The sequence below is a fragment of the Haliaeetus leucocephalus genome, unplaced genomic scaffold, assembly GCF_000737465.1.
Source record: "Haliaeetus leucocephalus isolate CR32 unplaced genomic scaffold, Haliaeetus_leucocephalus-4.0 Scaffold784, whole genome shotgun sequence".
Taxonomy (NCBI): Eukaryota; Metazoa; Chordata; class Aves; order Accipitriformes; family Accipitridae; genus Haliaeetus; species Haliaeetus leucocephalus.
The window spans coordinates 4,108,339-4,125,401 of record NW_010973220.1 but is presented as its reverse complement, the minus strand read 5'-3'; the positions used below and the strand labels follow the sequence as shown (position 1 = coordinate 4,125,401).

The 17,063-nt window shown below is 36.5% G+C and overlaps 1 protein-coding gene across 1 annotated transcript in view; it reads right to left on the bottom strand.

The window, feature by feature from the left end:
* GPC5 (glypican 5) overlaps positions 1-17,063 on the bottom strand; it is a 713,875-nt gene that overhangs the window by 688,607 nt on the left and 8,205 nt on the right. Inside the window, 1 exon segment of the mRNA XM_010581507.1 lies at positions 15,958-16,119. Coding sequence (XP_010579809.1) covers positions 15,958-16,119 — 162 coding nt within the window.

Genomic DNA, 17,063 nt, shown 5'->3' with positions numbered 1-17,063 from the left:
CTTCAAAAGAGCTCTCTTAATTCAGCCTAAGCTGTTAATGTCAATGCACCCACACAAGACTACAGAGAATACTTTCTGAGTTCTCCTGTCCTCTATTCTAACAATGCAGCTTTACCTCTTTCTCTTCTCTCTAAGCAGAAATAAATCTAAGAACAGACATACCTATTCAGTTTAGGCACCCACATCCCACATACTGAGGTAGTGTTGGAAAGCAGTTGGTCTGTATCACTGTCCAGAATCCAGCTACACTTTTAGTTGCTTAAATCAAAGTTTAGGTAGGCCTTACACAGACTGTATTCCCCTGAGTGACTAAATAACTTCTCAGTACATGTAAGAAATCTATGCTATTACTAAGGATTGAACACTGTGGTCCAGTCTTAACACTTCATTAAAAGATAACTATTGTTCTGACATGGTATAATTTTAAAAGAATAATTATCAGGTTTCCAATCAAACTACTTAAAAATTACTAAAAAAACCCTGTTTCTGTATTAAGCTTACAACAAATAAATAGATAAATAAATGAAACCACTACTGTACATACACTGCTACATATAAATCCAACATTAAGTTGGATTCCAGCTGGAAACACACAAATTCTCTTCTTTTAATCTGGAAAGAGCCAAATTGGGCTCCTCCTTTGGCCTATCAAGCAGTGTGGGAGAAAACACCTTCCACTACTGTGAAAGCTCAGCCAGTCACTCTGGCCTGGGATGTAAGATTCTCAGGGCGGGAAGGAGAGCAGGCAGGAGAAACCTAGCTCTAGCTTAATTATCAAAAACTCAGTTAAGGGCAGAGAGACCTACTGGTTTACTCCCTGCTTCAAAGACACAGAACAAGGATGCCATGTCAGTGTAACAAGCATTCCAGTTTCTACTGTTGTTTTGAATCCACTGCCTGTTTAAAATAAAAAAACATAAATAGTACAGAAAACAGAGCCCAAGTCCCCCTGCTGTCCATTTCGAGGTAGGCACCTTTTCCCTCCCTAAATGGAAAGGGACAAAGTATGTGTTTGCATAAAAGTAGCATAATTAAAGCATCAGGGACGATTTCTACCACTGTGCTCTCAACAGGTAAATACTTAGAAGCAGCTGCTGCATCTAATTTTTGAAAGCTTATCACAGTGACAAGACAAAAAAGTGAATCACAAGTAAAAATACTAGTCCTTTCACTTAATGCATTTCTCAAAGGTCCTCAGAGGCATAACTTAATGTTAATAAGAACAACTAGATTAGAACAGGCCTTGGTCTTCACAGGGCAACTAGATACTGCTGGTGGAAATAGATCTGGGAGCGGACAAAGTAAAACACTCTTTCAAAAACTCCTGAAGCAGAACTTAACTGAGACAGCATTGAGTACAAGGATTTTCTCTTTGGATTAATTTTCATGTACCTAAAGTATGTTACCTAATATTATACTGTTCTTATAACTCTGGTGACCTAGTGACACAGATAAACCCGGGATTTATAGATAGAGGTAGTTATCTTTTTAAGAGCTAAAAAAACATAATTGAAAGTTTATCCACTCAATACAGGTGATAAGAGAAATTATCTCTATCTACAAACTTTTGCCTAACTTGTTTTATATAATAAAATCCAGCAAAAAGTAGAGTGTTTATGATACTTTATATGATATAAAAGTCATAGTTTGTCATCCTAGCATTTGTTTACCTCCTTCAGCTAGGCATTTTCTCAATCCTATACACTTACCATAGTAAGAGTCATGAATCACAAAAGATAAAATGGAAAGCAAAAACAAACAAGAGGTCAAAATAATATTCACTGGAGAATCACCAATAAAACATAACCTGGTTTCACTTAATATGCAGGGAAATTCTAAGTTTTAGCCTGCTAAAGAAACGTGGCAAAATATTTTTTTAGGTAGGGTAAAGAGTCATTTAACAAGTAATAATAAATCATGGCAGCTTGCTTCCAAAGTTATTCTTTCCCTGTATTATGCTATGGTTTTCATTTGATAACCTGAACAGGACTCTGTGGGGGGCAGGGGGGGGGATTGCTTTTCATGGTGAAATAACGCTGTTGCAAGATTTCAAGACACTGAAAGTATCTTAGCTTGGTAAGAAATAAAGTAGTTGCATGCACAACCTTTCTCCATTTGTGACCAAAAAATAAAATATTTGCCAAAGTCTTTGAAATCCTGTTTTGTTGTATAACTTAATGGCTTGAAGTTCCATTGATGGATCTCAGGCTCTAAATACTATTTTCTTAAAAGCTGGAGCCAAATTCAATTAGACAGTATGAATCATGGTGAAGAGTGCAAAGAGACATGGAAGAAATTTTGGACATTATCTGTTTTTTAAAAAAGCCTTAATGAATAATTATGCAAAAACTGACAGCACAGAGCAATAATGTCAGTGGTGTACAGGTCTGTGATGTTTAAAGTAAGTGAAAATGACTTCAAGACTTAAACATGTAACATGACTTGATACCCCTAAGCCTAGCAATCCAGAAAGGATTCAGTACGGATACAAAAATGCATGGGTCCTAAGGCCCTTAGAAAATGTATAAAGCATGCAAAGAGAATCCAAAGCAACCACAAACACTAGATGTGATATTTATACTTGAGAAGAATTTCGTAATACACATACCACACTAAATCCCACTTTGTTGTAAAACTGCTTGGAGAACTTTAACAACTCAGTGGTCTTCTATTAACTCTCTGCATGAGGAAGAAAACTGTAGGGGGATGCGTGTGATTCAGTTTTCTGATTAAATTGACATTATTCATCTTCCAAAGAATGATTCTAGTGCCAGACTGTACTACGATGAATGCTTTCATATGTTCATATTCACCATTTTTAAGATTAGAGTAGGATTGTAAAATCCGACTGCTGTAACACACCTTGGGCTTGCAAAATATTTCTTTACAAAATAGGGCAGTGTCTGCCATTTGGTTACAGTACATCTCCAAAAGCTGATGCTAAACCTGAAGAACTTGAGATGGAGTTGATATTCTATCATCACCATAGATAGCCTGTTCCAGTGCTAATCACCTTGACTATTAAAATTTATAGCTTATTTCTCATCTGAGTCCATCTGGCTGAGCTCCCAGACACTGGGTGTTGTTACAGCTTCAGTTATTAAAGATCTCTTTAGTACTCAGAATATTGTAGCTACTGATAAGCTATAAAAATAAAATCCCAGAACAAAATATAGATCAAAGCAACTCTGAGAAGCCATCAAATCTCTCATTCTTCCCCAAGAATGGATAAACGACAACTGTTACTTTCCTGACAGATGATGTTGAGCTTTTTCTCTGTTTGGAAGTTAGAGAGCTTCAATGACAAGGGATTCCTAAGCCTCTGTCAGTAGTCTACTGCACATGGTATTCAAAATGCAGGAGAACATGGATTTATGTAGCAACATACAATGGTTCCTGCTTTGCTCTCTGTTCCTTTTCTAACAGTTCCTAATATGCCATTTACTTTTTTAACTGCTACAGAGCATCAAGCTGAATTTTTCACAGAATTACCTATTGCAATCACAAGATCTTACTACTGGTCAAGTCAGAGACTATCATTTTATACAAGAACCAGGATTTATTTTCCCCATATGTATCAAATGACATGTAATTTTATTGGATTTTGTTTGCCATTTTAAATCCTGTTTAGCCAGTCTTGTAAAGCCTTTCTGCAACTTTTTGTATTTGGCTCTATTCTATATAACCCTGTATAACTTACAATCATGAGAATTCCTTTACTTTTTGTTCCTTCTTCCAAGTTGTTTTTTTTTTTGCTCCATGTTGAACAGCACACACCCTTGAAGAACACTTTGATGACCTCCCTCCACTGTAAGAATCAACCATTTCTTCCCATACCCTTTTGTTAACTTCTCCCCCCCCCCGCCCCGTTAGTCATACAAGGACTTCATCTTTTATCTTGTTTATCTTGTCTACTAAATACCTTTGTTGACTTTGTAAAAATTTTTCTGGAAGACTAATCAGAGTATAGCTATGTATACAAGGCCAAGCAAGTTAGCTCCCTGGTTCACTGCCATCTACCCTGATCATCTGTATTGTCTAAATGCCAGCTTGCTCCTAAGATTGATGTGTGCCAACTTGTGCCCACTGAAACAAAACCCCACTTCACTCCAGGGACCTGGGACTAAAAAGCAGTATAGATGACAGAGGCTTCCCTCCAGCCTGTACAGTTCATTATCACTGTTCCAGCAGCCTTGCCACTCAAGCGCCAACACCACACCTAAGGGCCTGCAACACATACATTCGATGCCATGCTCTAAAAACACTACTCTGATGGGTTACCATCATTATTTCTTGACATCCTCAAGCAAAAAAGAAAACCTGTGAAAATAATCACGTTACAGAGCATAAAAGCAGCAAATTGTACAGCTCAACGATACGCATATGGATGTGGTTACTCTGTCGTGGAAGCACTGGCCTAGACACTGCTTATGCCTGGATATTGCATATGCACCTCAACCAAGCTGGGTACCTCCTCATGACCAGAGATGACCTTGCTTAAAGATGCATTTACCAGTGTAGATTTACGTAATAGCTCACATTGACTGGATTCATATGCTGAGTCCTTCAAGTAACTGAGTATTTGCTCTGTGAAACTGTATACAAACTGACAGCAAAAGAATGCCACTAACTCTGCATCTCCATATTAAACAGATAGTGATGACTTCTGAAGTTTAAGGTAATGGAAAATCTATATGTAGCACTGTAGAGCAAAACAGCATGTTTTTCCCCTGAATTTGTACAACCTCTAAAGTTTTGAGTCAGAGTAACCACTTCTACTTTTTCCTCTATTATTATGGGAACAGAAGCAGGTTAGCAGCTTTTTTTAAGAAACTACTTATACTTTGAATTAAACTTGACATGCCCTATTTAGAATGTTTTTCTTGCTTCATTTTGCTAGAACATCAAATAGACTTTTCTTACTCTTCAGAATTTTCATTTTAACTTTTCAGGAAAATGTTGTAATGCCGTTCTCGCTGTATGAGATTTTACATTTTCAAATGGTAAGTCAAAAAACTATCACTTTTTCTGAATTCTCAACATAAACAGTGAGAAGATGCCACGCTTGGCCTTCTTTCAATGTTACAGAAGATACTTGCACATAAATGGACCAAGCTGGGAACTACTTACAGCTTCTAGCCGTAATGTGTTTCACTGAAATCTAAAGCTAGATGATGCAGAGAAGAGAGGAATCATAGTCTCTACAACACAATCTGATTTTCTTTTTTTTCAGGTTATATAAGCAGTAGTGTCCTCATTTGAAGAGCAGAAAAGACACCTTCTGGATTCTCTACAACAACCAGCTGATTAATTGGATACACTGAATTCTTAATACTGTCTTTGACTTCCCCCTTTCTTTCTGATACTTAAGAGTCATTTTAGGTTGCAGTCTCAAGAAAGGACTGTTGTTATGGTTGTACACTGTGCAGGTGAGGGAATTGAGGGTGTAAAGTTCTATAAAGAAGAAGAAATGAAAAAGGCCACACCTATTTCCCCCTTTCTCTCTTCTTCTTTCTTCCTAATGCCCTAATTCTATACTTCTCTCATTACTTCTCTAAGGTTTGGCTTTTTAGCATTTATTAATTTCTGGTTTGTTTATTTGTTTTTTTTTAATCCATTCCCCAGTTGATTGCCTTGATCAGTACAGAGACATAAGCTGATGGTTGGGTATTTTTTAAAAGATCTGTAATTGACACAGATATTTTTAATTATTTATATCACTAGTATAAGTGCTCTTGATTGGTTTTATAAGAGGAGCCGAGTTTTAAGAAGATATGCAAAAAGCTTGAGCCTCGGTGCATCTTCCCAAATCTGCTTGACAGTATGCTCCTGTTCCAGTTCCATTAGGTACCATAGCAACTGCAGGGAGGGAAGCTGAGTTATCAAAGAACTATTTCAGCTAGGGAAGCAAATCTGTGGTTAGAAGCAAGAACAAACCTATGATCATGATTTTTTTTCACCCTACTACCTTGTCTGTTCTGTATCTAATCAAAACCAGTGACGTTCCTCAAGAGCAGCAATTTGAATTGCAATTTTTTTTATCTTTTCCAGTGACGACTATGTGATGGTGACATTGTCTAAGGCTTTAATATAACTTAGTCCCTTACTTTTAAAATATAAATATATACTATATACAGTTTATGTAAGTAAAAACTGTTAATATAGGTGGTCTTTGGAGTTACTTAACTCCATTTAAAATAGACATATTTGGTCTTATTTCCTTTGACCATTATGGGACCAAATTGCCCTACCTCACATGTAGACACTAGATGTGGACATCTACAGTCTGAAAGAGTGAACGTGAATCTTATGCCCAAAATACAGTGTCATTTGCTTTTCCTGAGGTTATGTAGGACATCCTCCATGGGACCAGCAGATATGACAGAGAACAAACAGGACCAGCACCTCTCTGTAGAGGTAACCCTGGAGGACGGAGAGGACACCGTATGACAGCTAAAACAGCACTAGAGAGATGCCTGTTGTGCAGCTGAATCAAGCCCTGAATCTCATCCCAAGGATTTAATGTTAACACCTTTGCCTCTGGGAGGGTCACACTGCACTATATCACTAACCTGTTTTGTTCTTATGCAGTTACCTTCTCTTCTCCTCACGGTCCCCTTCTAACTTCGCACTATTTCATCTTCCATGTTCTTGGCTATTTTGTCTCACAGTAACACAGCACAGAAAGGGGAAGCAAAATTAAAGTTCTTTAAACCAAATGGGTCATTAATCTGTTTCACAGTAAGGACTAAGTGCAGTGAGTGCAGGAAGGGCTATATTTAAATCTTAAATTATAATAAATACTCAAGAAAACATTATCTTTAAAAGAAAACAGCAGGTTTATGATCACCAGGTGTGAAAGAAAGAAAAAAGCCAGCTTAACGAACCATTAAATATAGAATGGAAATATTAAATGAAGAACTAAATCTTTCCTAAGGGGGTAATGACTACAAAATTTCCTTAAATATTAGAGTCTACCTAATAACACAATAAAGGAAAAGCCCTTGCATAAAAGAAATTACAGATTTTAATCCTCTGCTCTGAAGGAAACCCTTAAATTAGATGGCTATTTCAATTTATTTTTAAAACAACAACAATAAGTCATGAAGAATCAAGTCCCTCATGGGACTGATCAAAATTGAATTTGCAGTTTCCTGTAGGATGCTGACAATAAAATCAGAATGAGAAAGGGAAATTGTCTGTGGGGACCACTGAGCCAGGTAATAGCTTCAGTATAACACAGTCACACAGCAGAAAGCAAATTAAAATGTACATAGAATTTTAATATGGTTGAACTAGGCCTTACTTTGCTTACAGGATTCTTGCGTGCAGCTTTTAAGTAACATATCAGGAGTGACAAAACTAAATACTCATTGGTGATACTCAGATATTTTACATTACCAGCAATTTGTTTAAAATAACATAAGGTTAAAACTGTGTTAGGCAAAAGCAAGAAAATTAGCTTACAAACTCTTTAATTGTCATGACATAATGGGAGCACAATGCAAAGCCACGCTATAACTTAAAATTTCTAGTCCCATTCTGTACATCTACAAACCTTGCAAATTATAACTACGTTATCCCATCTCACACATCACAAAGACCTTGTAGGTACAACAAAAAGAACAAAGAATACTTCAAATATTTCATTATTTTTAGACATCTAACAATAAATAAATATGTTTATACATAGATAATGCATTTTACACAAGCACAGAACAAAGACATGTTATACTCCAGTATAAAAATAACACATTAACTTGATTTAAAAGAAATTTTCTTAGTGATGTAATAAGCCTGATCCTGCAGAACATCTATCCTATACTTCGTACAAGTTTATCTCATTCAAAACAAGCAACCAGCCCATAGCTATCACAGTGGTGGTAGTGGAGGGGAACACCCATTGGAATTTAGATGCATCTCTCTCTATTCTTTAAGAGACGTTAGTTAATTGGCTCCCATTCAACACATAATTCCTTCTTAAGTCCTGGTGACCATAGAGGATCCACTGAAAAGTGCAACAAAACTGATGACATACAGACAATTGGAAGTACATCCAGCCCAGAGTTCATACATGCATCAAAAAACACTTGTTCTAAAGTGATTCAGGCCTGGCAGGTGAAACTATGCCAGTGCATACTATATTTATAGATTATACAAATAATTAAAAATACTCACTGGAGCTGCAGCATGCAACCTTCCTTTATGGCAGATGAGTACCCTAACCACTGAACTACACAGCTGATTTTTCACTTTGCTTCTGTCCCAATTAATATTAAGCAGTTATACAGACCAGAACAGCTGCAACAGGGAAGTCTAAGAGTTATACACTGCAAAATAAATAACCCAGAAAACAGCCAACTCTTCTCAGTAATCTGCTGTATTTTTAGACACTATCCAAAAATCCTACATAAATGGCTACTGTACACGTGCTAAATGGTTATGCAGCTGACCTACAGTGAATGTGTAGCATTCTGTAGTGTGACCTGCTATGCATATGCATTTTAAATGCACTTAAATACTGAATATAAACTGTTCTCTTCTGGAACTCCAGGATCAGCAGATCTCTATCACGCTACTCCTCTAGTCTGCACAGACTTACGTTCAAGCCCTTAATACAAGCTGAGACTTGTAGATTTATTAAAAATTGACACTACTTTTATCAACAGCTATTTTAAGATTCAAGTAGTTACCTACACCTGCTGATGACCTGTTCAATATTAGTAAAAGTTTTTCACTCACTATGCCACCTACTTCATTACATGACACAGACGTACCTTTCTGCTTCATTCCAGAAGAACAGAAAGAAAAGTAGATAATCGCTTCCTATTTCGCATGTAAGCAAAGTGCCACTTGATGAGCAAAGGGGTGAACAATAGATTTCACATTACGTGCACAGAATCTACTTGCACATTTCTGCCTCTCTTCTTCCCTCAGGAGGGAATCAGTTCTCTCTGAGCAGTAAGCCAGCTTTCATTTACTTCAGGAAAAACACAATCACCTCCAAGTAGTTGACAGGCTGGAAACTCAAATATTAGCTTATTGCTCAATAACCTGCTTGTGTTCCCAGACCTTACTCACCCTTAAGCTACATTAGGGTGGCTGTAAGGTTTTGGAGAGTAGAGAACTTCTGAGCACTGTTACTTTGGTGTGTACAATATACATATTGGGGCACAGCTTCAGACACCTCAGTGTAGGTATCTAAATATTTGAAATTTAACTAAGTGTCCAAGCTTTCATTACAGTCAAGGGTGGTATTGGGCTCAGTTCAGTTGTCTAACCATAGGTTTCTAGTGACATCTGACAGGCCCTAAGGTGTCTAGCAGTAAATTCAGATTTTCTTCCAAAGGAGCAAAATTCTCCACCCAGGTTTATGGTTACTGTACAGTTCTTTTTTGCATATTTCCTAGTTTAATTCTCTCTTTATTACACTTCATGTACTTTTTCAAGTACAGGTGTAGTTGTTCACAGGAAAAGTCAGTATTTGGTTTGTTAAATTTTGTAATAATGTATTTTAATGTTTATTTGATTAATTCTAATTTGATGCAATTCTACCCTCCCTCACTCTTCCTTTTTGCTGTTTTGACAGGATGGTTTTCTAATTTAAGAAGTCACTTAAAATGCAGTCGGATTTCCCTGCTTTAGTGTAACTTATCTATCTTCAAAAATTCCACCTAAAACCAGACAATTTTAGTCTACTTTTGCTGAGAAAGAAAATTGGTTTTACCTCTCACAAAGCCTTCGAAAATGCAGTACGTGATTCCATTTTTCCTAAGCAGTATGCCAGGTTCACTGAGATGCAATTTGAAAAAAAAAAAAGAGGTAAAAATAAGACTGTCTATATTGTCAAAATGGCAAAACTCCTTGAATTTCCAACGTGGAATATGCAGTTCATAATAGCATAATTACTAAGTATCTAGTCAAGTGGCAGTGTATAGATTTAATAGCTCTATACACAAAAGTTCCATTCTAAGAATAATAAATAATTAAAAAAAAATTGTGTACAAAGTTTTGAACAAATTCATGTTCTTTTAATACTGAAATATAGTACTCTAAATTTAAACCCATTCTGCAACCATCTTTATGACTGAAGCAGTCCATCCCAGTATGTTATAGGAGAGAACTGTGTTATCTTCTTGGAGAGAAATTAATGAATAAACCCTTTTTTTGTTAGAGCATAGTACCCACAGATAAAGCTTAAAACTAATTAAAACATTCAGTTCCTTTAACCATTCTTTGTAAATCACATTTTAAACCTGTCGTAAGGCCGAGAAAAGTCTGTTGAGCCGTCTAGTCTAAACCCTGGCCCCCAAAGCAGAACCAGTCATACCTACAACATAATTCTTGGCAGCTGTTGTCTTGCCCAGCTTGTTTCTAAGACCAGTGGACATGGAAACCCCCCAAAAGTTTAATCAAAAGCATTTTAATGTTGTCACTGGAAAATATTTCCTCACATTGAGCCTACATTTTCTTTGCTATAGTATGAAAACATTGGTTATCTACTACATGACAGAGAACAGAGAACTACTGTCTTCTATGTAGTTGTCACCTATTTTTTTGAAGAAATAGCATAATTCTTCCCTAGGTTTCTCATTTTAAAGGAACAAGGGTTGCCCATTTTTTTAAGTTACATGTTTATATTTCAGAGCATATTTTTTCTCTCTTTTTTCCAGTTGGTCCATGTCTTTCTTCAAGTAAACTACCCAAAACTGAACACAGTTCTCCACTTTAGCAGTGCAAAACAGAAAAGTTTCAGTTCACAAATCTCTGCTGTCTTTCTGTTTAAGAATCCTACAACGACAGTTGCCTGTCTTACAACAGCATGAAACTGCTAACTTTTGTCAGCTTTTGATCCATCATTACTCCCAGAACCTTTCCTACAGAATAGATCCATTGCAAGTTATCCCCCATCCTGTTATGTCTTCCACTGTTTCTCCCCAATTAAACCTAACATCTTGCATTTGTTCCTACTGAACATGTTTTTCAGATTTTGTCTCCAACTTGTCAAGATTATTTTGAGTTCTGTCTTTCAACAAGGCTTGACTTGCTGAGGTTGTTTTTTGGTTTTGGGTTTTTTTTTTTTTCATTTTCTTAACAGAATAAAAATTCTAAGTGAACACTTTTCCACATGTACTTGGAAATCTTGGAAATTTGAAAGGCTACAGAAAATGCTGTCTTTGAAACAACACTAAACATTTGTTTGAAACCACCAACTTTATACTGCCGCCTTCTGTTAGAGTTCACTTTTCTTTCAAACTCCTACATTTTGCCAGCAATCAGCTTCCCAAAATTCTCAGAATAAGCAGGAAGCAGGCATCCGCAGTTCTGTGAAAATGCAAACTTTCTATAGCCACTGCTCCCAAGGGAATGATGCTTTAAATTTGTATCTCACAGCTTTTTCTAATGTATGAGCACTACATAAAGTATAAAAATTCTAAATTAGCATATGTCTACACTGATTACTGTGTTATACAGACATAAACCAAAATACTAGTTAGCTGGGTACTAACAAAAATATGATTATGAAAAAATCTTAGTATTCACCAAGTATCTAAGTCTGAACAGTGTGCCTACATCAGCTTAATTGTAACTCAGGTATTACTGCAACTAGAAGAAATAATTAAGTGATGGTAAACAAACATAGGCTGAGACAAGAATCCATGAGCACCAGTGCATGCTGAAGAAGTACAACTTAAGAAAAGACTGATGTGGTGAAAACTGTTATTACAGAAGCCCATTAAATCCCTGTGTATGTATACCCCAGGAATGCCTGTAGCACAGCATACATGTATGCAAATAAGTATCTAAAAGATAAGAATAAAATACAATAGAAGTAAATCCCTCTAGAATTATAAAAGACTTGCCTGCCATACAGAAATAAAACTCAGGATTAATAATGAAATTTTAAGTATTAATCTAAAATTCCAGATTTCTGCACTTAAAACAGCCCCTTAATGCTGTGTTTTATTTATATATAGACATACTGGGTCCAATTCTAAGTTATATATACAAGGAATTCTAAGTTATAAACATAGGGAATCAAAATACCATCTGAATAGATAATTTCTGAAGTTAATAAAGTTTGTATAACAGCTTTGCTCCTTCGACCAACCAGTGGGTATAATCATCTCCCTGTATTACTAAAATTCCCTACTTCCTCAGTCCATCAGGGAACACAATTGTAGCTGTGGGTAAGGTCTGCAGAGCAACAGAGAATGAAGAGCATAACTCTAGTGAACCAGAGATATTTTTGAGACCCTCATCCCTCAACATAACAACAGTGTGACAATCAGGTCTCTTAGCCAGTCCACTTTTTTGACTTTCAATAGAATCATTCAGTTTCATTTAATTAATAGAAGTTGGGATTCACAGGTATTTGGATTTTAGCTTATTTGTATCACTTAAAAAATAAAGGATTATGGAGCCGAGAAAGAAGAAAATGTTGGAACTTCAAAGCAGTTCTTCGCATTGCAAATGATCTAGAGGCCAATGTATCATTTGAAACCATGAGATACAGCAGCTCTTGCTGGAAGTTTTCTGATCTTCAAATCATTCTTCAGAAAACTTTACAAATGGAAAACAATTGAATCAGTGCCAGGGCAGACTTAGTTTTACAAGGATGAGCAGATATTCCATTATGTCTTATGGCTTACCATGCTACCAGAGGAAGCAGCTCAGAAGATTTCAACACATTGTCTAGTTCACACAATTTATTTTTGCTACTGACTAGAACTTTATCATATTTAAAAGTAGTAATTTTACTGTGACCTCAAACAATATTGAGTTTGACATCACTTAATTCTGGTCTAGGATAAAGTGGACATTTATCTATTGTGTAGTGATAATTTCACAGAAGAACATGAAACTGCATCAGAAAAACCTGATTCAATACACTCCAGAACTTTGATCACAAAGGCATTAGAGTTTTCCTACACAGTAGGAAAAATGTCAGGAAATGCTGTATTGAAGAACGCGGTTTATTACCTCTTTCTTACAGAGACACACTTGCCAAGTCCACTGTTTTGGTGACAGATTGCCACATTCATAAATGATTCAATAGTTAAATCAACTGTACAGTACTAGAGTTGCTAAATATAGCAGCACAAAGAAAAGTCCATTTACTTTCAGACTCTACAACCTAATTATTATCTCTGAAATTCAACCAGACAAGCTGCTGTCTTGTTCTATGTCATGCATTGCCACTTTTTAAAGGGTTATGTGCTCTCTGCATGGAAAAACAGTGAAGCAACACATGATCTGCTATTCTGTTGCACAGAGCTCCATCCCACTCCAAATCACCAGATTCTTACGATGACTATTTAATTCCTCTCCCAGTTGTTAGAAACCATAGGGAATTTTTTTTTTCCCCTACACAAAAACTGGCACTGCATTGTGACTATACAAGGGTTGACCCTGGTGGCGCTTGTTCCTCTTTTGTTTGGAGGTATAGACAAGGGTCAGTGTGAACTTTGAGTAACATCCAAGCACTGCACAAAAGGAGCGCATGTGTGCGTGTGTGCATATATATAGGTCTATAGCATATAAAATAAAGGTTTAAAAAGCATGTTTTTATGTTACCACTAGAATGGACATGTTACAGCAATCCCTGTACAGCATTCACAATCTTTTTCTCAGTTAAGATAATAAATGCTAAAAATGCAGATATGTGCAAGAATGTTATCTTATCAAAATAACTGTCTTGAAACACAATTATCATACAGCTTAAGTTCTCCAGTCACCTCTTCCAAGGAAAGAATGATTTCTTGCTCTCCATAATATATCTCATATAAAGATACAGTTTATAGATACATAGTTAATAGATAGACAGGCAGACAGATGCCTCATTTCACTAACACAGTCATCCTAAAGTACTTAGTCATCCTGAAGAACTCAGGATCTCTAGACTGTATTTAATACAGAGAGAAAACAGACCTCCGAATACCTCGAGAGGCAGATACAGATTACTTACTTTAACTGCCTACCTCTTTCTACTGAGTATGTAAGAAACTGAAAGAAAACATTAGCTATTTGTTCTGTTTGGATCCAGTCCACCTCTTTTAGGCCAAGGCATCCAACCTCAACAGACTTTGAAAAGAGGCAGGTGACAACAATGGCAAAGTCCATGACACCTCCTCCCCTCTGCACACACCCCAACAATCCCCTTCACACTTTCTGCCTTAACTGCTGAGACGTCTGTCCAGTTGCCAAAGTAGCAGAAGAGGTAATCGCACTCCTAGCTGCACAGCCCAACCTCAGCTAAACATAAAGGGAATGCCTAAAGATTTGGTGAACACTGAGATGGACACCCTGTCATACAGTAATTCAGATTGGAAAGGACTTTCAGGAGGTCTCCAGTCCAAACTCTTGCTCAAAGCAGGGTCAAAACTGAATTCAGATCAGGTATAGCGTCTTACTATGTTCCTAGAGTTCAAAACCCCAAAAATATCAGCAGCATCTTATCATGCTCTCTGAACCTGAAATCACTTAGCTTGAATTTTAGTTAGCAACAGTAGCAATTCTTCAAAAATGAGTGGCATGTTCAACAGCATGTTTTTCCACAAATAACTACTTCAAGGTTAAGCAAGGCTTTAAATCTAAATAATACCATAATCCACAGAATATTCTCTCTCAATTATATTTCTTTACATAAAAGGAAATTAAAGAGTACAAAAGCATGTACTTCAAAAATATATGAAGTGTATAAGGTATATAATATATATATATACTTTAAAGTATATGCTTTGACAAATATTTGTTTAAAAGAAAATGATGAAAGAAAGCCAGTGGGAGAAGTAATTAGTGTTAGGCTACATATTTGGGAAGGATGGCTTGCATTCCTGCAACAAGAACTGCTCACACGTATTTCACCAAAAAAACGAAAAACTGTAATTCTCAAGCAGTCCTGAAACCATCCCTCTATAGGGAGGACATATCATCACTAGGCTACAGAGGCAGGCTCCTGTCTTTGCGCCAGTGCCTAAATTTCAAAAAGGGAAGGCTTTAGGACCCCAGAGTCAACTTTGCTGCCCATTTTATGGCCCCAGGCAGTTTTTGTTCTACTAATCATTTTAGCTTCACAGGTTAAAAACAAGAGTCACCAGAAGCACAACTTCCTAAGCCTGCACTAAGTTACCTTCTTACCCTGTCCAATCAAGCGGTCATTAAGGCCACAAGTACACATTAACAGACAAATGACAAGACTGTAGGGCTTTGTCCTCAACACAGGTAAACGCTCTATCCCCTTCTATCACATACAATCTCATACTGCCGCTATTTCTCACATCTTCCCAGCTCCTAGCCAATTTCAACATTAACTTATGCCTTATTAATTCAGAGAAAACTGAATAGCATGCAGGGTAATTGCTAAAAGGCAATCCCACCACCAGCCCAAATAACTATTAATTTATCAGATAGCTTCCTATTGTGCATTGGAACAACTGTCACTCAACGCCAATTTTTTTTTTAAATTATTTTTAGAAGCTCAGAAATTTTTTTTTGAGAATCAAAAGCTTACAAAACTAGATCCCAAAAACGAACCTCGAAAACAAACTACCCAAGTATTTCTATTAGAACAAGACAAAGAACACAGTGGGCAGAAATAATGGAATAACAAAATCTCTCTTTTGTAGCACTCCAGGCAATAATTTTGCATGTTAGTATCATCCAAATTAAAGAAGTTCAAGAGGAACGCCAAGTTACAGGTTTACAATTCAAATCAAAGCATCTTACTAGAACAGTTTTTTACTTTTCTCAAATATCATTTTTTAAAAGTCACAAATTCCAAAAGCAGTGCAGTTTCTAATCACCTGCATGATTTAATAATCCTTCTTTGAAAGCATAAAAGCATAGGAAGAAAAAAAAATTAACAGATAACTTTTATTACATGCATAAACTAATCAAAGATGAAAATCAAGAAAAGTATGAACAAGTTTGGAAAGGAAAAGCAGAAAGCCTTACCTTGAAAAGCAGCTGCATTATGAGTTATTAAAAATTTTAATGTAGCACTTGATGTTTGAAGCACTTGCTGTATATCTTGCTTTGCTGCAGTCTGGTTTCTTTCTCCCATCTTTTTGGGACACCATGTTGGATTTTTAGAAGTATAAACCTGGATATCAACCCCTAGATAAAGAGACAATTACATTGATTATTGATTACTACAAAACAGAAGTACACAATACACAAATACATACAAAACATTCACCTTTCTTTTTTCCCCCCACAGGTATAAACACATAAAAGAAATACCCAAGGCTTTAAAGACATCTGGTCTTGTTAAACAAAAAATAGAAGGGGTTGCTAACTAAAATTCTGTGGGAGGAGTACAATTATTACAGTTAATTAATGTCATGTAATTTCCCTGACACTGTAATCTTATTCCAGCTGTGAATATTGCTAACTAATGTTGGTAAAAGACACTGACTATGCATTGTACATCATTGTACAGGTGGTATATACCCCATCCCTGGAAACACTCAAGGTGAGGTTGGAGGGGGCTCGGAGCAACCTGACCTAGTTGAAGATCTCCCTGCTTATTGCAGGGGGGGTGGACCAGATGACCTTTAAAGGTCCATTCCAACCCAAACCATGCTATGATTCTATGATTATCTAGCATACTGAACTGCTGGGCCAGCACTCTTGCTCTTCTGTAAATCCTGGACTGGAAAGCGCTAACTACTGCTAAATATTACAAACACACCCATGGAAAGCCCATTCCTGATAGGTTTATAATGAATACTCTCATGCTAACTTTTATATGGAGCAGTCCTAAGTTCTAGTCTCATCTCTCTTACTGTGTCCTTCTCTAATGTCTAACATTCCCATATATCTGTCATGCCAATTCACTACTTCACTAACAAGTCAGGAAATGTTCCTAGAAAGGAGTACCTTTTCAAATTTTAGGCATGCTGAAATTCAAGAGGGGCAACTTAGTACTGTTATAACAGCTGCCTGTTTCATATTTTTTTATAACTGGAGCATAATCAAGCATGAAAATACCTTATTCACCTTCTCTGTTATCATGTGGTATTTAAAATCTTTTTTACACTGTATCTAAACAATGCTTT